Source organism: Carassius auratus, linkage group LG28B (genome assembly GCF_003368295.1).
Source record: "Carassius auratus strain Wakin linkage group LG28B, ASM336829v1, whole genome shotgun sequence".
Classification (NCBI taxonomy): domain Eukaryota; kingdom Metazoa; phylum Chordata; class Actinopteri; order Cypriniformes; family Cyprinidae; genus Carassius; species Carassius auratus.
In genome coordinates, this window is record NC_039293.1 from 5,641,710 (window position 1) to 5,665,341 (window position 23,632).

Sequence of the window (23,632 nt, forward strand, 5' to 3'; positions counted from 1 at the left end):
GTGAGAGAACCCATGCTGAAAAAAATAAAAAATAAAACAAGAGAGATACTTTAAAAAATAAAGATCTAAACAAATCGATAAATACATAGTGTTTGGTATGTAAGAAACATACTTTAAATCAATGCATATATAAATAAATATATTGTTTGGAATATAAGAGACATAGTTTAAAAATAAAATGAATCAATCAATCAATGCATAAATTAAAAAAAAAAAAAAAAATATATATATATATATATATATATATATATATATATATATATATATATATATATATATATATATATATATATATATATATATATATATATATATATAAGAGACACATGTTTAAAAATAAATAACTGATATATTCATTCAGCTATAGGTTTTTTTTTTTGAAGTCCAGAACTCAAAATGTGTGCGTTTAAAATATATAATGTTAAATTTAAAACGTTAAATCTATATACATTGCAATACAATACAATCAAAATATTTAGATTTAGATTTAGCGTTGGTCTTTTATGTTGATAGCCTACTAAAAAATTGCATAAAGCTTATTTATTTCAATCTTTCAAATGTATTTTAATATTATTATTTTTAATAATAATAAATATGGCAGAACTATTTTATAAACGGCGCCCCGTCGTCATAGATGTCACGCGAACAGAAAGCAGATGTCACTGAACCGCTGCATGGGTCACTGGAGGGCATTGGCTTGTGTCTCAAAATCCAGGGAGCTGTCTATCTAAACAGGAATTTAGGGACTGATAATTGTGCGTTGGCCAAAAAATCTGCTGCTTTGTATCAAACAAATGCTGAATGACGCTCACACGCATAACATGCCCATGATATCCCAAAATAACATGCGTAATTATTAATAAAACTCCCCGATGCAGCTCATGAGGTCTTGGAGGGAGGAGCGAGAGGAGGAGACAAAAACATCCCGGAGACAGAGGGGATGTCATGAATGAAACAACACTGAGAGAGAGAGAGAGAGAGAGAGAGAGAGAGAGAGAGAGGGTGATGGTAAAAGGAGCGCACGCGCTCGCGCCCAGTCACTCGTGTTGGTCTCGCGCACGGTCCTTTATGACGTCACGTCCAGCGCTCGGTCTTCTGCGGGATGCGAGCGTCGCGAAGCCCCCTCCAGCCTCTCAGACGCTCGGTATGAGTCGGATTACGGTGTCGTGCGGATGACGGAGTCCCGGTGGACGCGAGCGGACTGAGCTCTCCTCCTGATCCACGCAGCAGCGTCTTCTCCGCCGGACACGACATGGACGACTCCGGGATAATCAGACGCAGGCGGCTCCAGGTCAGACATGCACCGTTTAACACCAACACCGTGAGCTCGGGATGTGTACCACGATGATGCTGTGGTCCCGGGTCACATATAGTGGAGAAACAATAGTGTTCTTTTGAAGTACCTTGAATTAACATGGTATTTTAATAGGGTAAACATTCATTACTATGGTACGCCATTGTATTACGATCTGATTGGACCACATAAAGATAGGGGAACCAGTTGGGAGTGGTATTCTTAAAAATGCCATGGTAAATGGACATGGCAGTCCTTCAGTACCATGCTATTAGTGTGTTTCTGTAAACGTGCAATGTTGTCTGGACAAATACGTACATAAATTGTGGTTTTGGTGATGTATCGAGGTAGTATCATGGTAATTTTTGAAGTAACATGGTATTTTAATATGGTAAACGTTCATTACTATCAAAAATACCATGGTATGCTGATCTGATACTACACTACATAATAAAGGTGTAACCTGTGGGGAGTGGTATTCTTTGAAATACCATGGTAAATGGCCATGGTAATCCTTCAGTACCCTGCTATTAGTGTGTTTTTGTAGACATTTAGTGAAACCCTGCTTTCTAGACATGTACTATAGTAATATTGCGTTTTTGGCAATGTCTTGAGGTACTAGCATGGTATTCTTTGAGGTGCCTTGAAGTAAGATAGTATCTGAGTATGGTGAACATTCAGCTCATTACATAGACTATATCAAGAACACCATGGGGTTACTGTCTGATACTCCCATTACTACAGACACAGTGTAACCAATGGGGAGTGGGATTCTTTGGAAAACCATGGTAAATGAATTTGGTATTCATTCAGTTCCATGGTATATATCAATGGCCATTACTGGGGTAGCACCATTATATTCTTTGAATTACCTTGAAGTAACATGGTATCTGAATATAGTAAACATTATGTACTGAAATATCATGGTATTACTACTGTTATTCTCCGAATGGACCACAACTGGACAGACTGAAGAGTGGTATTCTTTGGAGTACCATGGTAAATTAATACATATCATCGCATGCAGTATAATAACATGGGATACGTATGTTTTTATCTGTAAAAATATACTGTAATAATATACTGTCTGATACTCTAGTCCACATAAGAAGAGTGTAAGGAAACGGTATTCTGTGAAATACCATTGTAAACGAAGTTGACAACTGTTCATGGTAATGCCATGTTTTTGAACACTGGCAGTAATATGGATTTCTTTGCATGTAAATACAATGGTATTTTCATGTGATTTTCATTTACTTCCATTTTTAGAGAATATATAGGCATCTGAGGCTTTTTTAAGGTGAAAATGCTGAGCATCTCTGATCTGCGATGATGAGATATTTGCATGTGTGTGTGTGTTAAGTGAGGTTTATCAGAATCTGCTGCTTTGTCAGGACAAATGTGTGTGTGTCGACACAAACTGGTTCTGTATCTAGGATTTGCACAATAAGTTAAACAGTCTGATATGATATTACACACACACACACACACACACACAGTATCATCAGTGGAGAGTCAATCATGAAGTCTCAGACATGGTCAGAGAGAGACGGAGCGTCTGTGTTATCTGAGAGCACAGTGAATCCTGAAACCTTTCAATAAGCTCTCAGTAACTGCTCATTTTGCACACATTAACTTTTACCCCAGATTTATCATTATTTTAATGCAAAAATGTATCTAAATGCAGCACAACAAAAAGTTGCATCATGTACAATCATTTTACAGTTAAATTATATTGACATCTTATCGGTTTTCAAAGATTATTTGGCATTAATGAGAATTAGGGGTGAAAAAAAGAAATAAAAACCAAACCAAAAAAGAATACATTGTATCACAATATGAATGTAACCAACATATGCACATGCATTTTTAGACAATGCAGACATTAATCTTTCTGTAAACAGCCACATGTAGCCACAGAATTTGGGGTGAAATGCGTTTCATTGTCATGAAAACAATGTCACAGTGCAAAAAAACCCCTAATGCTCCTAAAAATAGAATTCATTTATGCAAAATATAATTGCTTGGCATCTTGTTTAAACGTGTTTCAAACATGTGACATATTTTTCGCTTGGTGTGAAAATAATTGCCCTCAACGAATTTTCCTGTGTCCCCCGGGTCTGTCTCGTTCATCCCGCGCGCTCGCGCACACACACACACACACACACACACTCATTGTGTTGGTTATTCAGTTAACACCCCTCCCCGCTTCACTGCACTCTTGCTGCCATATGGTGCAACACACTGTCTCAGAGGTCAAAGGTCACTCCCATCATGCAGCAGGGTGCTGTGTACAGATTAAGGGCTGATGCAGGAGGGTTTTAGGTGCATGCATGTGGCTCTAAATTAGACTTAAGTAAAAAAATGTTTTATCATATTTGACATTTTGTCATTTTTGGGCGCTCAGCTCAGTGTTCGTCTCTGTAGCTGTCCCTCAAATCTGGCGATTTTCACTGTGACGCAGACTCCAGCAGATTTCCGGAAGTCTGTCGTTTAATTACTGAAGTCGTCCGGTGCACATTTTCTCCTGATGCGCAGAGCCATTAGTAAAAACGGTTGGAGGAAATCCCGAAAATGAAGGCGCAGTGATAACTCAGGGGCTGTTTTGCGTACGCTGGCACCGGGACGCTCTTAGGTTAATGAGGCTCAGATTATGGGGTTGGCTTGGGAAATGATGGGCTTGCACCAAACGGTGGGCAGGAGGCCCAGATAGTGCTATTTCATTACCGCTCAGACTGCTTCTTCAGCCCGTCATCATCCAGACAGATCATCTGGAATAATACTTCAACGGAGATCAGACTCTATTCAACCTGTATCACAAACAGAAATGTCTTTTTTTTAAGAAAATGAGCCTACTCATTGAAAACTCATTGTCATAGGGTTATGTGGTAGGGTTTATTGTAATTTAACTAAAAGAAAAAGCATTTTTTTAAAGCCTTTTTAATAAACAATTCTCCTATTTGTAGTTCATTTTAGTAATATGTTTTCTGGTTTTTATGCACAATGATAATGTAGTTTTTGTCCATATAGCCTATAGAGGTAGTACCGTGGTATTGTTTGAAGTACTTTAAAGAAACGTGGTATATGAATATTGTAAACATTCAGTACTATCAAAAATACATATCAGTATATACCAAAAATACCATGGTTTTACCTCTGATTGGACTACAAAAATACATTCTAACCAGTGGTGACTGGTATTATGTGTTATATACTGATATGTTTTTTTCCCAGATATATTGTGATGACTCCTAGCTGTGATGTGTTAGGAGCATCTCTGTGTTGAGTATGGCTGACGGACGCATGGAGAGAACGCTTCATTAGCGCAGCTGAAGTGCTTTTGCTCGGCTGAGCTCTGCTCAGAGTTTGGCTTCTGGACCGGCTCCATCTGTCCTCATGAGTTTACCGGGCTGCTCTTCTCCACAGGGTTTCTAGGAAGCTTTTACAGCATTTAAAGACGGAAAACTCAATTACTGTCTAAAATTAAACACGTGAGTCACAGAGAAACAAACAGACAGCGTGAGTGTCTTTCTTCAGAGAAACTAGAGATGATCTGCAGCCTTCTGCAGCTTTACATGAGTGGAAAACTCATTTAAACAAGTTAATAATGCTCCGCGAATTCACGACGCTGAAACTGAATACATATTTTCATTGCCAGATGTTTTGGTACATGGTACACATCATAAAACAAACAAAAAATAATAATAATAATTATTTATTGTGTAACGATAATGAGAGAATATTTGGATAGTTTGATAAAATTGCACACTGAAAATGCAAGTTGTACATTTTACACAACTTTTATGTCTAAAATTTCATTTCATATGACTGAGTTTAACTCTAAGAGCTTCAGTGTTTTATATGAGTCGGAGAGCATCACCTGTTCAAAGAAAATAACGGTTTTAACTTCTACAATTAATTAATACAGCTCAGAAAATGCTTAAAAACATCTAGAAACTTGAGCAGTGTAGTTTTAGTATTATTGAGATATAGTTTAGTTTTTTATATTTTCTGTTTTCATTTTCACTTTAGTTAAAGTTTTAATCATTTTATTGTGTGTTTTATTCATTTTCATTTACATCTGTATAGTTTTAATTATTTGTTTTTATTTCAGTTTTAGTTTTAGTTATGTACATCAAGGTAAACTAAATGATTTTTTTTTTTAATGCTGCCCTCGCAACTCGCTGAAATAAAACAAGCTGAATTTTTTAAGTTTCAGTTAAAGTTTATTTATACATTGCTGAAATAAATATGGTTTTACTTTTAGTTAGCTATAATTACCCCAGGTTTAAGTTATATATTTGGCACAAAAAAATAACATTATGCATATATAAAACAAATCTTTTATCTATTATATTATATTTTTAAAACAATGAAGGCACAAATTCCATGTTCTTACATTTAAATTCAATTTGTAATAAATTATTTCTTAAATGTCATTTTTAACATATTGCGGTTGCAGAAATTAAACAATTTAAATCAAAACATATGAAAATATTTTTTAATTACTGATTATTAATTACTAAAGTAATAAAGTCATCAAATAAGCATCATCACTATATATTAATAAAACAATCTTTTATTATTATTATTCATGAAATGAGGAAATACTAGGAAAAAGTGCTGCATGCTATTCTTTTGCCTGCACATCTTTATTAAATGTGAATATTCTGGTGAAAGATCTTCTTCAGTCATCATGTTTATGCGCAGTAGGATCGAACAGAAGGATGCAGGAGAAAAGGTTTGGCGCAGCTGTGTGAATCTATGTGTGTGCTGTAATGTCCTTGGGTTGATCTCTCAGGTTATGTACAGTGTAATTGACCCGACGGCTCGGTCAGACCCTCAGCAGCGATTATTCACGGGACGAGCGGCCTTAACGTGTCAGCAGCACATTAACTGTTGTCATGGAAGCACACGCTTATATTGAGGATCAATACGAGAGCGCAGAGATGCTGCGTCTGATCAGTCACTCAACACAAACTGAGCGTCTTCTGCTGCTGAGTTATAATACAGCTAAAAATACAACACCTTAAGATGCTGTCCAGCTCTTCTTATATGATCAAACCTGGGTTTATTCTTGTAGCTGTTCATAAACTCAGGTGACAGATTGTGTATAATCATCCTCAAAATAATTCCACAGTATCTCGCTGGTCCTGAAATTAGGATCACATTTCTTTATGCAAAACGAATTGTCTTATTTTTAAAGCAATAAGAAGCCGAGGTGTTGTAAATTCACAGGGCTCGTTGCTTTTATAAAACGGTTCTTTAATATACGTATAAGGTCTCACATAATAAAACAGAGCAAATAAAGTTGATGATACAAATAAAAACAATGTAGTTCCGCAGAAACAGTTGTGGTTCCAACAAAGTGGTTGCTGAGCAACACACAGAAGTAAACAAACGGCTCAACCAATCAGAGTGCAGCGACGGAACTATCAGTTTGATCTGTTGTTGTTGACATGTTTTGACAGGTTTCGTCTCTGGACTGTGTTTCATGTGGATCTGGTTTCCAGTGTGAATGTTGTTAAATGAGGCACAGGGTTAATCCTGAAAGCACATCAGCGTTCAAGGACATCTGAGCTGCTCCTATCGATTAGTGATGTCTGCCAATCAATGCTAATGGAATTTGCTGACTAAAGCTCCTCAGAGTCAACTTCATGTTGAATAACATGCATGATACATGTCCTATTCACATTTTATTATTGCTCTGCTCAACTATAATAGTGGCCTGTGCTCTTTTTTAGCCAGGAAACGTTTTGCTGACATCGGATTGGCTGAGATGTCTTTGGAAGGCGGGGCTTGGAGAGTGATTGATGGGATGAAGCTTGTCTAACTCAGTTCTGTACGCTAACATGCACTGCCAAATTGAGTCAGTGTAGTACTGTAAATGGAGTGGTTTTGTTTGGGTGAATGTGTTTAGCATGCACGGCCTGTTTGTCACAGAGACAGAGTCTGTCAGAAAGACGAATGAGAGCGGATTATGTGTTCGATCACAGAGAGAAGTGAAGAACAGCAGCAGCATCTCTCCTTGATCCATTCGTCCACAGAAACCATCATGCGCAACAATGATGTGCCAAACTCTTTCAAATACAAACTCAGTGACATTCACACACTTCACATCCATGTTAAATAGCTTCTCATGTATTTGAGGTTCTGCTTGTAATGTGTGCTTGTGATGCTATTTCTGTTTAATGACATGTACAAGCGTGACTTTATGTGCGTTTATCATGTCTGATCTCTGGTTTCTCTCTCTGTTTTCTCGGTCGTTTTTGTCTCTCTGTCTTTGGCCATGAAGGATCTTCCTCTGCCTCGTAAAAACAGCAGGTGAGTCTCTTTTAAGTCATAATAATACATAGATGAATAAATAAATTCTTAAATTATATTTTTAATTTGGGTTGGAGGCGTCAAGCTACTAAACCGAGTAGTTTCCTCCCACTGATACTGTAAGTGTAGTAACTGTGGTATTTGAGAGATTACTGTGGTCCGTTTTCATATGGCATCATTTTGTTTACAGTATAAACTCAGCCCAGTGTGTTTTAAGATCATATTATTATAGCATGCTTTAATATTTTGAATTAGATTGTATTTTTCTGTTTTCACTTTAGTCGAAGGTTTGGTCATTTTGTTGTGTGTTTTGTCATTTGTACGTTAAAATATCGACTTCATTAGAAACTGCGTCTTATTTTTAGTAGGATGTTGTTTTTTACGAAACAATTTTATAATATTGAAATTATTATAAATAATTAAATATTAACTAATATGTATTTTACAATTAAACATGTATGTTTTACCCTTTCAGTAATGCTAATCATCTGTTTTTTTTGTAATTTGTAGGCCTATTAGTTTTTTTATGTCCATATATCTTTTATTTATTAATTAGTTTATTTAGTTATTTTCCAATACTTCAAATTAAACCAAACAAAAATTTTGTATTTGCATCTATTTATTTTATATTTAGTTGTATTTCAGTTATTTGTAGTAATAATTTTTTTAGAGGTTTATTTAGTTTTAGTTATTTTAGTACTTCAAGTTAAATGAAACTAAAATAGGAAATGTTGTGTTTGCAGTCAGCGTAAATAAAATACGTTTTTTTTGTAATATATTGTATTTCATTTAACATCGTCTCATAAGATTTAGATCAATTTAGATATTTAGTGATTCAAGAAATTTTGCCTTACCAACTAGCTGAAATAAATAATTTTTAAGTTATTTCAGTTGACATTTATGTTATTTTAAGGAAGGAAAATGCTTTTATGCTTTTAGTTTTAGTTAACTGTATTAACTCTGACTCACCCGTCTTTCTTTGTCAGGTTTATTTGTCTTTCTCCGTCTCTCTCTGTCCATTTCTCTAAAAGCTTTCTTTTTTCACTCTCATTTACTTTTTTCCATGAATCTCAGTTATATCACCATGACCTCTGGGAAAAAAGCATATTGCACTTACGCTTTGAAACACACACACAAACACACACACACACACACACACACAGTGTGCATCTTGTGAGCGGATGTGCTGCACCTGCTCCCCTCTTTTAATGCTCGTCTTGGTATCATCCGCTGCCCTCGAGATTTTACCCAGAATTCCCCCCTGCGCTCTATTTTCCAGTGTGCAGGGAAAGGCAGACGGTCTGAGCGCTCTCCATCTGATGATGTTTGTGATGCATGCTGCGTGTTTCTGAGCGTTCGGCTGCTTTGTGCTCTCAGTCATGCAGGGCGGTGTGTTTCGTCGCACTAAAAGGTGAAATTATTTTAAAATCTGTTTGAAATGTGTCTTTCTGCACATGAGGATGTTGCTGAGGTCACTGTTTACCTGCAGCTGGCGATACACTTAACTGAGTGACATCATTCGTGTAGTGAGTTTCACTTGTTAGTAAATGTTGTGATTAAAGCATCTGCTTTCATATGATATTTCATGTGTGTAGTGTATATATTATAGTTTTGATTGAGTTGCATTAAATTGTTTATCTTGTGTATTTGAGCCAATAACTATGACTCAAAATGAACTACATTTACTTTTCGTTGAGTTTTATGAGTGTTTTTGGTAACAAACTCCTGTGAACATTTTTGTTTTGTAAACAACTTGTTGATCGTTTGAATGCGTTGGTGACTAATTAATCTATTAGCTTGTAGTTTTTGTCTTAAATCATCCATGATGATACTAAAAATTTCTCAGTAGTTGTTGTTCTTGAATGGTGACATTAGAAGGTACTGTCTCTTTAAGAGAGGTTTACCGTGCTTTTAACTCTTTCTTTTTAAAGTCTTTTTAAAGGGGATGGGAGATGAGATTCTGATTGGTTTATTGCACGTTACACCAAAAAAACCCCACCAATTACTCATTAAGAGAATAGGGACAACCCGTTTAGACCATGCGGCTGGGCACACCGACTGTTTACCCATCGTTAAACTAGCAAAAGTGGATTAGGACACTCCCTGAGTGTACCTGCACCGGACACTTTAGACCATTCACTTAGATCGTTAAAATATGGCACAATATCTCCCAATAAAATGTCTCAGTAAGATGATATTTACCTGCTTAGTTGGATGATCAAAACCTATAATGCAATGCAATACAATGATGATTGACAAATAAATGTTCCTTAAAAGATGTGAGATGAATTAGAGGTTTGCGAAGGTCATTCCTCCACTAAGGAACAGTGAAAGTAAAGCTTCTGGAAGCAAATGTTTAGAAGGAGCGCTGTCTCTTTAAGAGAGGTACTGTATATTAAATAAGGTCGCTGTCTCTTTAAGAGAGGGACAGGGTTCTGTTCAGGATGATCCCCAAAGACCATTAATTAACCATCTGTCTACACCTGTGTGTGTGTGTGTGTTTACTAGTGCTCTATTAGCTGCACAGTATGTGCTCTGTCATGATGCCATCATCATTTTGTGAAAAAGATCATGAAATTAAAAAGATCAAATGTTGCTTTTTGGGATTTTGATTTATTAATGAAATTGAATTTGAAAGGCTTTGTTTAGTCTGATTATTAAGCTTTTTCCAGCTCAGTGTAGCTGATTTTAGCTTTCCTTGTGGGGACAGTCACTGCTCACAATGTAGATGAAGCCTGACACACACACACACACACACACACACACACACAGTAATGGTGTGTAATGGCTCTCATACAGTCACTCAAGGCATATCAAGTGTCTCTCTTTTACTCTGTCCTCCATTAGCTCTCTCTCTCTCTCTCTCTCTCTCTCTGTTTATCTGTATCCCTCTCGCCCAGAGTGTCTCTCTGTTTCTTGAGATGCTGACTCAGATTGATGACTGTGGAAATGGAATTTTCTGTATCGCACTGGTTCTGCTGCAGAGCGTGCACACACACACACACACACAGACACACACACAGCAGTTTCTCTGTTCTCGGTTCTGATGTGATTTTTCATGAACATAATCTTGAACATAAACACGGGTTTGGCATATTCAGTTGGTTGTATTTGCTGTTTAGTAAGGTGATGTATTTTTTACAGTTAAGTATTTATTTTATTTGTATTTATTTTTTTAGTTTATTAATATTTATTTGTTTGTTTATAAATAGTTTTTTTGTTTAATTTATTAATATTTGTTTTTCATTTTTATTTTATTATTGAGTTTTATTTATTCTTATTATTTAATTATTTATTTTATTTATGTTTGTTTAATTTTAAAGTTCCTTTCTTTATTTTTTATTTATTAGTTTATTTAACTCTTTTATTATTATTTTTAATGTTTTTAAGGTTTCTTTCAGTATTTATTTATTGGTTTGTTTATTTATTCATTCATTTAAAAATGTTTTATTTATTTTTAATTTTTTTAAATGCATTTATTTTTTGCATTTATTTCTTTGTTTGTTCATTTGTTCGTTTATTAAATTCTTTATTTTCATTTGTATTTATGACTTTTTTTTTTAGCAGTGGTGTATTGTGCTGATCTTAAGCGGGTTCTTCCTTTCCTCTGGATGTCCCACGTTTGATGTTCTTAAGATTTTTTATTGATATGTTTTAAACGGATGAATTCTCTGTTTGTGTGTGCAGTTGCCGCAGTAACCGGAAGAGTTTGATTCTGACCTCCACCTCCCCGACTCTGCCCCGCCCACATTCCCCTTTACCAGGACACATCGGTGAGAGGCCACGCCCCCTGCTGGACAAAACACCTTTACAGATACTGATGTGTCTCTGATTCTGATTCTGCTTACAGACTCACCGATGCGCTTTTCTCACATTCTTGAGTTTTGTTCGCAACTGTGCATCATTTGTTGTTCCTGTCCTCACAGGAAGTAGTCCTCTGGACAGCCCTCGAAACTTCTCTCCCAGCACTCCGGCACATTTCTCCTTTGCTTCCTCAAGAAGGTAAACAAACACACACACACACACACACTTCAGACTGGACGTCTAACAGAAACCCTTAGCTGCTGTTAATGCATCTCCTGTCCTGTTGTGTGTGCAGGGATGGGCGTCGATGGTCGCTGGCGTCTCTTCCGTCTTCTGGCTATGGAACAAACACTCCCAGCTCAACGGTAAGAGTTTCTCATGTGAACACATGATCTAGAGACGTCTTATGACAAACACACATCAGATGCACTTCATTTATGATGCATATTAGATGTGTTTAATGTCTGTTTATCTGCAGTCCTCCAGCTCGTCTCAGGAGCGTCTGCACCAGCTGCCGTATCAGCCCACCATGGACGAGCTGCACTTCCTGTCCAAACACTTCGGCAGTACAGAGAGCATCACTGACGATGACGGGGGACGCTGTTCACCCCACATAAGACCCCGCTCGCGCAGCCTGAGGTCTGCAAACACACAAACACACACACACAAACACACTCATGCTCAGGTGTGTGTGTTGCAGTAGTTGTGTTTAACTCTCTCTCTCTTTCTCTGTCATGTGTTCAGTCCGGGTCGCTCTCACTCCTGCTACGACAATGAGATCATCATGATGAATCATGTTTACAGGGAGCGTTTCCCTAAGGTAACACACACCTGTCTGTTTCTCACACCTGTCCACCTCTCCAACACAGAAATGCTGAACAGATTCTACAATAATATCAATATCAATATATGTTAATATGAACTTTTCTAAATATCATAATTTCTATAATTATCTACAGTAACACTTTACAACGAGGTTTCCTATGGAAACATTAGTTAACTATACAAGTAAACATGAACAATACTTATATAGCATTTATGAATCTTAGTGTTAAATTACTGTAAAAGGCTTTGCTGTGAGTGTACTTCATGAGCTTCGTCACGTGACGCTCTTCTCTAACATTAGCCGTCTTATGGGAGACTGTATTGATTCACACACACACACACACACACACAGAGAGAGAGAAAGAGAGGTGTCTGGTGTCTGTCTCTCAGTTTGCTGTAAGATAAACACATTAATATGGTCAGAACAGCACCAGGTTAACTGAGGACCACTGGAGTAATCGACAGTGTAGAGATGAAAAATCTAAATAAAATCACTAATATATAATATACTAATATATAATCTTGATTTGCACAACTATGCATCATACATCACATGTGTGCATATTTAAGATAAATATATATGAAATATACTTATATTTTAACATCTACTTAATATTACTAAGTAATTATTACTATTACCTAGTATAATTACAATAATTATATGTTATTAATAGTTATAATTGTAATATAATTAATACAAATTATTATATTATGTAATTCACATAATTATATTATTACTCTTGAAGTAATAATAGTATTTATTACAAAATACGTCATAGTAATAATAACTTGCAGAATTATTATTTATATATTATTATTATAAAAAAATCTAGAATATTTAAAATGCTTATTTATTATTATTATACATTTCTAAAATATCCAAAATACTTTATTATAATTATTAGCTATTTAGTATTTTTTATATATATAAATAATCTAGAAATACTCCTCAAACATAAATAATAATAGATAATTTATTACAAAATGCTATATAACTATAACAATGTTATTATTAGCTATTATTAGTAGTAGTTTTAAAATACTCTCATATGCAAATTATTATAAAATGATAAATAATTTGTTCTTGTCAGGCTACGGCGCAGATGGAGGGCAGGTTGTGTGATTTCATTCACTCAAATTGTCCCGAGAGCGTTCTGCCACTGGCCGATGGGGTCCTAAGCTTCATCCACCACCAGATCATCGAGCTGTCCAGAGACTGCCTGACTAAATCTAAGGAGGGTCTCATCACGTCCATCTACTTCTTTGAGCTGCAGGAGAACCTGGAGAAACTTCTGGATGATGTGAGTTCATCAGCACACCTGTGATCTCATTAAACCGGCCAAGAACGGTCCCTTTACTGTAATGTGAAGAAGTAATGAAACATTATTTAGTTTTTTTTTTTCTGTCTTTGTGTCTCTCAGGCTTATAAGCGGTCGGAGAGTTCAGAGTTGACCTTCGTCACAGAGTTGGTGAAGAAACTCCTCTTCATCATCGCTCGGCCTGCTCGACTTTTGGAGTGTTTGGTGAGAAAATGCTTTCTTTTGTTTGTTCTTTTATCCATTCATCAGATAACATGATGCTTCAAACCCCTCTGGACACCAACAACACAGGCCTGTTGTTCTCCAATTTACACTCCTACTTCAGAAAAGTGTTTTAAACCAGAGTTGCCACAAAACACACAAAAGGCGAGAGAGTGAGTTAAACCTTCGGCTGCATTAGCATTTAGATTGGGAGCTGCGAGCGTGCTGCTGTTATCATTGACCTTCTGTGATTCACTGCCTGAAAAACTCATTTGGAAATGTTTCTGTGCTCCTCCAGGATTAAACCACATGAGCCATTCATTATCCCTGTTAAACAGAGATGTCCCCAAAATGAGAGTGTGTTCATGTACTTCAGCAAATTACAAATATTCAGTATAATTCAACTTTATTTTTAGACTGTCACAGAAACTGAACCAGTGTGGATCTTCAACCAAACAATAATAACCAACCCTAAATCCAATTGAACTTGTATTGCATTTACGACTTATTTCAGAATGAAACAGCATGTAGTCAAAATTCTAAACACTATTCCAAACCCCCCAGCAACCTCAGAGCAACATTCTAAACAAACCTCAGAGCAACATTCTAAACACTATTCCGAACACCCCAGCAACCTCAGAGCAACATTCTAAACAAACCTCAGAGCAACATTCTAAACACTATTCCGAACACCCCAGCAACCTCAGAGCAACATTCTAAACAAACCTCAGAGCAACATTCTAAACAAACCTCAGAGCAACATTCTAAACACTATTCCAAACCCCCCAGCAACCTCAGAGCAACATTCTAAACACTATTCCAAACCCCCCAGCAACCTCAGAGCAACATTCTAAACACTATTCCAAACACCCCAGCAACCTCAGAGCAATATTCTAAAAATTAAAACAAACACCAGCAACCTCACAGCAGCACTAACAGATGTTGCTCTGCCATGTTTTCCAGGAGTTTAATCCTGAAGAGTTCTATCATCTGCTGGAGGCGGCTGAAGATCACGCTAAAGAAGGACACCTGATGAAGACCGACATCCCGCGATACATCATCAGTCAGCTGGGTCTGACCAGAGATCCTCTGGAGGGTGAGACCTCGGTCACACAACAATCACACAACACTGATCCCAGTACTGCTGATCACTGAGCGACTGCCACATCTGTGTTTCAGAGATAGTCAGCCGAGAGCATTATGACAGCGAGGGGCCGGTCACACCAGAGACAGATGACTCCGCAGAGGTCTGATCACACACACACCCACACACACACATAGCCCCAGGAAATCTGAAAACGATTGTTTGTTAGTAAAGCGTCTGTCACAAGATGATGATAACATCTTTGTGCAAGAGTTTGAGGCGATTTTTCTCTTTTCCAGGGAAAGATAAAACCCATGAAGCCACCTGGAGAGGCAGATTTCCAGACTATCAAACTGATCAGCAATGGAGCCTATGGGTAAACCAGCACACACAAACACACACACACACACACACACACACACACACGTGTACTTGTTCATGCCACATTATAAAACCTGACATTGAGGGAAAAAAATTGTTAAAATAGTAAATGATGTTTATCTGAAAGTGTAACAATGCAAACTGTTAGGGGTAGGTTTAGGGTTAAGGAATAGAAAATATAATTTGGTCAGTATAAAAGTATTAGAAGTCTATGGAAAGTCCCCACAATTCACAGAAACACATGTGCGCACACACATTTGCTTCAATATCTAAATGGGGATATAAAGCTTAAAAGCACAGCATTATTTGTAGCTGAAAATGTTACATAAGTACTGTCACTAAATAAGCAAACACACACAGAGGATTTGAGACACTGACAGAAGACGCTGTGTTTCTCAGCGCGGTGTATCTGGTCCGCCATCTGGAGACACGACAGCGCTTCGCTATGAAGAAAATCAACAAACAGAACCTGATTCTGAGGAACCAGATCCAGCAGGCGTTTGTTGAGCGAGACATCCTGACCTTCGCTGAGAACCCCTTCGTGGTCAGCATGTTCTGCTCCTTTGAGACCAGAAGACACCTGTGTATGGTGATAGAGTATGTGGAAGGTGAGACAAGCATACACTTCTAATGCTCTTTTAAAGATTTATTTGTGAATGTCAACGAGATCTGATCTGTGTGTTTCGTTTCAGGAGGCGACTGCGCGACACTGCTTAAGAATATCGGAGCATTGCCTGTGGAAATGGCACGCATGTACTTCGCTGAAACCGTCCTGGCTCTCGAATACATACATAACTATGGAATCGTGCACCGAGATCTCAAACCGGACAAGTAATATGCCAATAACAGTTCAAATAATTTTGCATTATATGTAATGACAATGGCCGGGGGCATGTTATTTACTAAGTGTCCATGCACAGTCAATTAAATGATTGCTGGGATTCATTTGCCATCTGTTGGGCAATGACATACAGCATTTCCTGTGTGAGATTAATGAAATCATTTAATTTGGACAGATTGTGTTATATAATTAAACACATGTCAGAAGTGCCACTCAGCTTGAGTGTGTGTTACTGTAGAGACTGTCTCACATCATCTCTCTCTATCTCTCTCGCTCTCTCTGTCAGTCTGTTGATCACATCAATGGGTCACATTAAACTCACAGATTTCGGTTTGTCTAAAATGGGTCTCATGAGTCTCACCACAAACCTGTATGAAGGACACATTGAGAAGGACACCAGAGAGTTCCTGGATAAACAGGTACCACTTTCAATATTCTGTTCTGTGCATATTCATGGTTAAAAAGCCACCAAACCACACTTTTAATCACTTTTAAATTTACACATTCAAGTTTAACAATCTTCCCAACTTAATCCGAGCAGCTGAGTCCTTAGCCATCTTCAAGAATCTGCATTAAAACCCATCTCTTTATATCTTTATTTGACCCTCTAACTCTTGCAACTACATAACAATACACTGAAAACAATTCAAAACATCATAGAAACGTGCAGAAACCACGTAGAAACGTTGACCTTTGACCCCAGGTGTGCGGCACCCCAGAGTACATCGCCCCGGAGGTGATCCTGCGGCAGGGTTACGGCAAGCCGGTGGACTGGTGGGCCATGGGCATCATCCTCTACGAGTTCCTGGTGGGCTGCGTGCCGTTCTTCGGCGACACACCAGAGGAGCTGTTTGGTCAGGTGATCACAGGTACAGACAAAAATCTAATCTCATGAATCTAAATAAAAAAGGTGTACACGATGTAAAAGATGTGTGTGTGTGTAGATGACATTGTGTGGCCTGAGGATGATGACGCTCTCCCCACTGACGCGCAGCACCTGATCTCATCTCTCCTGCAGACCAACCCGCTGCTCAGACTGGGCACAGGTGACGTCACACACCTCCAGTCATGTGACTACACGCTGATGTGCTCTGACTGTTACAGCTGTTCACCACTTGGATTGAAGCTGTACTGTAACACTGACCATTAGATGATCAATAATGATGATTAAAAAGTGTTATATCTTGGCAGAAGAATAGCTCAAAACTCAAGCACTTTTGATCTACAGTCCTTTGGTTGACAGTATAACAAGTGAAAAGTTCCCAAAGACTTAACAACATGACAATAACACCCTTGCATCACTCTAGCAACCACATAGTAACTACCTAAACACTAAAACGCCTTAACAACACCCTAGCAATCAAGTAGAGCACCATCTATACTACCTAGCAATTTAGCAAACACATTGTAGCACGTTTAACACCACTCTGAACCACTGTTTAAGTCTGTTTTTTCTGTTATAAATAGTTAATTTGATTAGTGATCGTTGAATGTCTTTATTCATATTGCTGCTGTTGGTCGACAGAGTCACATGTTCTCCATGCACTGAATTAAGACGTGTGTTTGTGCGCAGGTGGAGCATTCGAGGTGAAGCAGCATCCGTTCTTCTGTGATGTGGACTGGAGCAGCTTGCTCCGGCAGAAAGCCGAGTTCATCCCTCATCTGGAGTCGGAAGAGGACACCAGCTACTTCGACAGTGAGTAAATGGACGGATGGATGATGTGTGTGTGTGTGTTTGTGCTGTTGGTGTGCATTAGTGAGTAACCCATTCGTCTGTCTCAGCGCGATCAGAGCGATATCATCACGTTCACTCGTACGATGAAGACGACACCAATGACGACGAGCCAGTGGAGATTCACCGCTTCTCCTCCTGCTCGCCGCGCTTCAGCAAGGTGAGACCTAGATTCTGCTCTTTACACCACACTGAGGATTATGGGTAATGTAGTCCATTCAAGGACTCATCTAGTGCCTCTGAATCACAGGTGTACAGCAGCATGGAGCACCTGTCACAGCTGGAGCACAAACCTGTGGTGACCCGTCGAGAGCCCAAAGCTCACAGAGAAGACCGCAGCAAGAGAGAAAGTCTGGGCAGCCTGACCCTCCGAGACAAGAGCTGGAGAACCAGATCTCCAGAGATGTAAGACAGACAGTACAACAACCTCCCAGAATAAAATGCACAAATTCACCTTATTTCTTATTTGCATGTAAAGCAGTATACTAATATAAGTAATGTACAGGAATATCCTGTTTAAATCAATGTGATTCAGTTCAGATCAATGTAGGTCAAATCTGATCTAAAGGTTGTCTAAAAGTAGTCTGATTATATTACCTAAAATGTTTAATGTAATTGATTACGTTACTGACTACATTTTTTGTCATGTAATTTAGAATCAGTAATAGACTACAATTTGTAAGTAATATACCCAGCACTGGCAACCATATACTTTTAAAACTACTGAAAACAACTGGAAGGAATGCATTTAAATACATTCAAAATGCCACTGACCACTCACAACAACCTACCAACACCAACGATGATATTCAGAGAGACATAATCTTCACTAACACCCTCCATGTTGTTCTGCTGTCTCTGTAGGAAGCGTTTGTCATGCTCAGAGTTGTCTTTCACTGAATCAGACTCCAGTCCTCCTGGTGCTCGCCGGCGTTTCTCAGCACTGATGGACACGCACCGCTTCGCTTCTCCGCTAGAGGGAGACGGTGACGTACACACACGACAAACACCCATCAAAACCAGGGGCTTATCACTAGAGGGCGCCAGCGTGCCCGTCTGCTCCGGACTGGTGGAGTCCAGCTCCACGGCATCAGTGGGACATCCTGGAGGTTATTTGGTTTTCACTATAAACATAAATAGAATACCGTCATACATTTTACTCTTGTGTTCCTGGGTCTCAATCACTCATTGTGACGTCCAGTGAGGTCTCACATTTTCATGTTTTATCTTCCTGTTTGTCAGATAAACTGCTGCGGCCTGCTGACGCCGTGGCTGCCACTCCCGCGGTTCCTCTACACATGCCAGACCCGTTTGTGCCTCGCGTCGGAAGTGACCTCGTCTTACGAAGAGCGCGACATCATCAGATTCCGACCGATACCGAGAAACTTAGCGCGACTCGCTCTGGAACCAAAGTCATAAAGTCAGCCTCTGCCACGGCCCTGTCTGTCATCATACCTGCAGGTGAGGCCTCAGACACGATTCAGTTATTATTATTATTATCATCATTATTATTATAGTTAGCAAAACCCAATAAAATCACAACAATTCAACATTAAAATAAATTTAATATTTTCTTTTTTATTTTTGCCCTTTTTAGCTCATGTTTTATGTGTAATAGTAAAAAATACATTAATATTGATTCACAACTAAAAAAATATGTATTTTTTATATAATATGTATTTTTTTTCATGCATATATAAAAAAAATACATTTACATGAAATATTTCAGTGTCTGTTAGGATATTTTAAGTTTAAAGATCAACAACTCACAAAATTGAAACACTACTTTTCATACTCTATAGTATATACACTATATATAGAAAATATTCTGATTAATTTAAATAAATGTACAAATGTATTTTTTGTTTTTTTTATTATTTGTGTATACGCTCTATAAACTACGTAGTTTATGTATAAAGGGTTAGTTCACCCCAAAATAATCTTCGGAACACAAATTAAGATGTTAATGATGGAATCCGAGAGCTCTCTGACCCTCTGTAGACAGCAAGGGTACTACCACGATCATGGTCCAGAAATGTAGCAAGTGTAATTTTCGTTCTTTTGATGTTTGGTTTCATAGTTGAGCAGCATGGTACGTCACCACAAGCCAGTCCCATGTCTCCTCGCTCCATCTCCTCCAATCCCTCGTCTCGTGACTCGTCTCCGAGTCGTGATTACTCACCTACTGTCAATGTCCTGCGCTCACCAATCACCATCCATCGCTCTGGAAAGAAGTATGGCTTCACCTTACGCGCCATCAGAGTCTACATGGGTGACAGTAACATCTACAGCGTACAGCACATGGTCTGGGTACGGACACATTCTGGAACATTCTTCTCATTTATAGCTAAAGAATGTGTTACAGGTGATGATTGACATTGCTTTTGTCCAATCACAGAATGTTGAGTGTGGCGGGCCAGCCCAGGAGGCGGGGCTTTGTGCTGGCGACCTCATCACCCATGTGAACGGGGAGTCTGTGCACGGATTGGTGCACACAGAGGTGGTGGAGCTCATTCTGAAGGTATGGTCATCACAAACACTTCTGACTGTTACTTTCTAGAGATATCACTCAATAAATTTAACATGGTTCACTGAATTTTCAGAGTGACAGCAAAGTAACAGTGACGACCACTCCATTCGAAAACACGTCCATAAAGGTCGGACCAGCAAGGAAGCTTAGCTACAAAGCCAAGATGGCCAGACGCAACAAGAAGTCAGCCACAAAAGATGGACAAGAGAGGTCAGAAAGAGTGAATGCCTTCACATAAATATACATATTATCTATGTAAATGCTTTACTCATTTGCTTTACTCCTTCTCTGTCTGCAGTAAGAAGCGCAGCTCTCTCTTTCGTAAGATCACGAAACAGTCCAACCTGCTTCACACTAGTCGTAGTCTGTCCTCTCTGAATCGCTCTCTTTCGTCTGGAGACAGTCTGCCTGGATCGCCCACTCACAACCTGTCTGCTCGCTCGCCCACGCAGACGTACCGCTCTCCTCCAGACTCCGCCTACCTAGGTCAGAGCTCCTCCCACTGCTTTATTATCTATTGAAAATGATTGTCAGATGTGGAATCTCGTTGACTGATTTGGTAGTGTCACAGATTTACACTTTTAGTAAATTAGTTTTTCTAGACCAGCGTTTTCCAGTTAAAAGCCAATGCTAAATTATAAATTCAACAATATTATTAATAAATAAAAAAAACAATATTATTTTAGATAAATTGTATTTTTTTAAATGGGTAAATAAAACAAGAAATATATTTTATATATGTACATGAATATCACTCATTATTTGACTCACAGAATCCAGTGTCTCTGAAGACCAAGTTTATTGCTAGAAGCATTTGTTCATGTACATATTCATATAAATATAATGCATGACATAACTATGATTCAGGCAAGTTTTAGCTGTACAATTTTAATAGTTTTATGCATACACAAATGTCTGGTTACAAAATAATGCCTTTCTAGAGAAAGAAATAATAAGTGTAACATTGAGTTTTAATTAAAACTTTCGGCCTCATATCATGTACTTGAGTGACATTTGGCCAACTGAAGATAACATTTCTGTCAAGTGTAGTCACTCTTCTTTTCAAGCAGATGTGTATTGAAATGACCTAAATTAGCCTTTGATATTTGGCTTCAGTCAGTCTTGGGTTTTTCGACTGATTGTGTGCCCTTTTCATGTTTCTTTGAGGTTCTGACCCGTTCTGTCCTTGTCCTCTCAGGCACCTCATCTCAGAGCAGCTCACCGGCGTCCAGCACACCAAACTCGCCTGCAACATCTCAGCACATGCGGCCGAGCTCTCTTTACGGCCTATCGCCCAAACTCCACCGCCAATACCGTTCTGCTCGCTGCAAATCCGCTGGCAACATTCCTCTGTCTCCGCTGGCCCACACGCCATCCCCTACTTCATCTTCTCCACCTCCCATTGCTGGACACACTGTCGGCAGCTCTAACACTACCCAGGCCTTCCCTGCCAAGCTCCACGCCTCTCCTCCAATCACACGCCCTCGCCCCAAGAGTGCAGAACCACCCCGTTCACCTCTCCTCCAAAGGGTGCAGTCAGCCGAGAAGCTTGGCCCACCCCCTCCACCTTCATTTCCATCCTCCACATCTTCTGTTGGCTCGGACAGAAAAGGAGGGCTTTGCGTGTCCATGAGGAAGCATGGCTTGGAGGTTGTGCATGCCGATTACCGCCGGGAGTCGTTCCACTGTGAACATGCCCTCCAGAGCCTGATGGAGATCGAGGGTGAGAATACACCTGCGGCTCCGCCCTCTCCACCCGACCAGAAGCCAATACACACACCCACTCAGCTCACAATGAGTCCATTAAGGCAACTCGGGAGACAAGACTCGATAGCAGGAAGAGAGACCGAAGGGACAGTGAGGCAGCATGACTCAAGTGAAGCCGTTTTAAGGACTGTGTCAAAAAACTTTTCAGCAGCAACCACTTTGGATCCTAAATCCTCAACCCAGTTTGGTGAGCCAACTCAGGAGGAGAAAGTAGCCTCCAAATCTGAGTCTTCTCAAGTCATCTTGACAGGGAAGGAGGCAGCCAAGGATGTGGGAAAGGGTGAATCACTTTATGCAATGGGATCTGGTCCCAAGGTTCCAGAACGAACGCCGGTTGTCCAGAGCTATGGATCACAGGAACTCAAACCCCATAGCCTTCAAACCGATGGTCTTAAAGGGCTGGAAAATGGCAAAGACATGGGAAAGATTCCAGTGAAGGAGAAAAATGCACAGACAATGGCTCCAGAGGCAAGCAAGTCAGGCAAAGGACCTCTGACCATTGAGGGGACTGGAGCTAGTTCTGCTGGTGTAATGAAAGTCTCAGCAGCATTTCCTGCCCAGTCCAAATCTATTGAAGAACGCGTTCAAACCCCATCAGGGTCATCCAGAGTCCCTCAAGAGGAAAGATGTCGTCTGGAAGTGGCTGAAGAGTCCCCAGCCTCTCCGTCTCCAACCGCCAGGTCACCTTGCACAAGCAAATCACGTGCCGTATCTCCTGGTGACAGGTCCAGCTTTGTGACGCAGCTCACCAGTGTGGCTAAAACCGTTCTTGGGCCGATGAAGTTGGGCTCTCAGGATGGCGGGAAGACCAAGGATAGCTCCAAAACCAATGAGGACAAACGAGCAGCAACGTTGGGAAAGTCAGAGGCCTCGTCTGGGAGTCGCCGCGGGTTGACGGGAACATGGCCCGGTCCTGGATCATCAAAGGCTGAAAAGGCATCGAAGAGCTCTTCCAAGCATCCGTAATATTCTTAACAGATATGTTCTGTTCGGAACTTTAAATGGAATGCATTCCCTGTAATTGTCCAAATGCAGACTACTCAAAAGACTCTACAGCCATCAAACCAAGATATAAACGGAAAAAAAAAACGTAAACAAGTAAAGGTGCTTCAAAATGACTGTTGTCAAATATGTTTGTTTGTGCATATGCCAGTATAAACCAGTATGTCTCTCTAGATGCATGTTACATGTATATTGTGAATAGAAGAGTAAAAAAAAAATAAGATGAAAAATAAAGACCTAATGCTAGTGAACACTGCACATCCAATCATTGCTGCGTGGCCTGTAGAGGGCATGACATGTCATTCATCACCATATCAACCAATCAAGTTTGTCAGATTTAGAAAGGAGAGGTAGTCAGTGTTTACCTAGTGACCAACACCATAGACTTTAAACAATCTCAGTCCAGTACCTCAGCTATACTGTTAAACTGCCAACAGTAGCGCTATACTAGAGACAACAGAATGCCTAACTAGAGGTTTGGGAGGGTTGCACTGGTGGAAAAAGGGAAATGATTGTTGCACAAGGACA

The 23,632-nt window shown here is 39.2% G+C and overlaps 1 protein-coding gene across 1 annotated transcript; it reads left to right on the plus strand.

Annotated features, from left to right (window-relative positions):
* The first annotated feature begins 963 nt into the window (after positions 1–963).
* Positions 964–23,329, plus strand: LOC113067868 (microtubule-associated serine/threonine-protein kinase 1-like). The gene is made up of 27 exons (XM_026240366.1): positions 964–1,291; positions 7,590–7,618; positions 11,306–11,391; positions 11,545–11,620; positions 11,718–11,787; positions 11,901–12,061; positions 12,167–12,242; positions 13,339–13,548; positions 13,669–13,770; positions 14,731–14,863; positions 14,947–15,014; positions 15,151–15,227; positions 15,632–15,840; positions 15,925–16,063; positions 16,360–16,492; positions 16,777–16,942; positions 17,018–17,119; positions 17,647–17,769; positions 17,856–17,965; positions 18,056–18,210; positions 18,670–18,914; positions 19,048–19,266; positions 19,886–20,115; positions 20,204–20,326; positions 20,409–20,545; positions 20,634–20,821; positions 21,534–23,329. The coding sequence occupies exons 1-27, from the start codon at positions 1,253–1,255 to the stop codon at positions 23,066–23,068; spliced, it is 4,941 nt and encodes a 1,646-aa protein (XP_026096151.1). The 5' UTR covers positions 964–1,252; the 3' UTR covers positions 23,069–23,329.
* The last annotated feature ends 303 nt before the right edge of the window (positions 23,330–23,632 follow it).

What these genes read in the sequence shown, in the direction of transcription:
- LOC113067868 (XM_026240366.1), top strand. Translation starts at nt 1,253, where the DNA reads ATGGACGACTCCGGGATAATCAGACGCAGGCGGCTCCAG. An exon ending in ACAGGGAGCGTTTCCCTAAG is followed by an intron (nt 12,243 to 13,338) that starts GTAACACACACC and finishes TGTTCTTGTCAG; the next exon opens with GCTACGGCGCAGATGGAGGG. An exon ending in GAGAGTTCCTGGATAAACAG is followed by an intron (nt 16,493 to 16,776) that starts GTACCACTTTCA and finishes CTTTGACCCCAG; the next exon opens with GTGTGCGGCACCCCAGAGTA.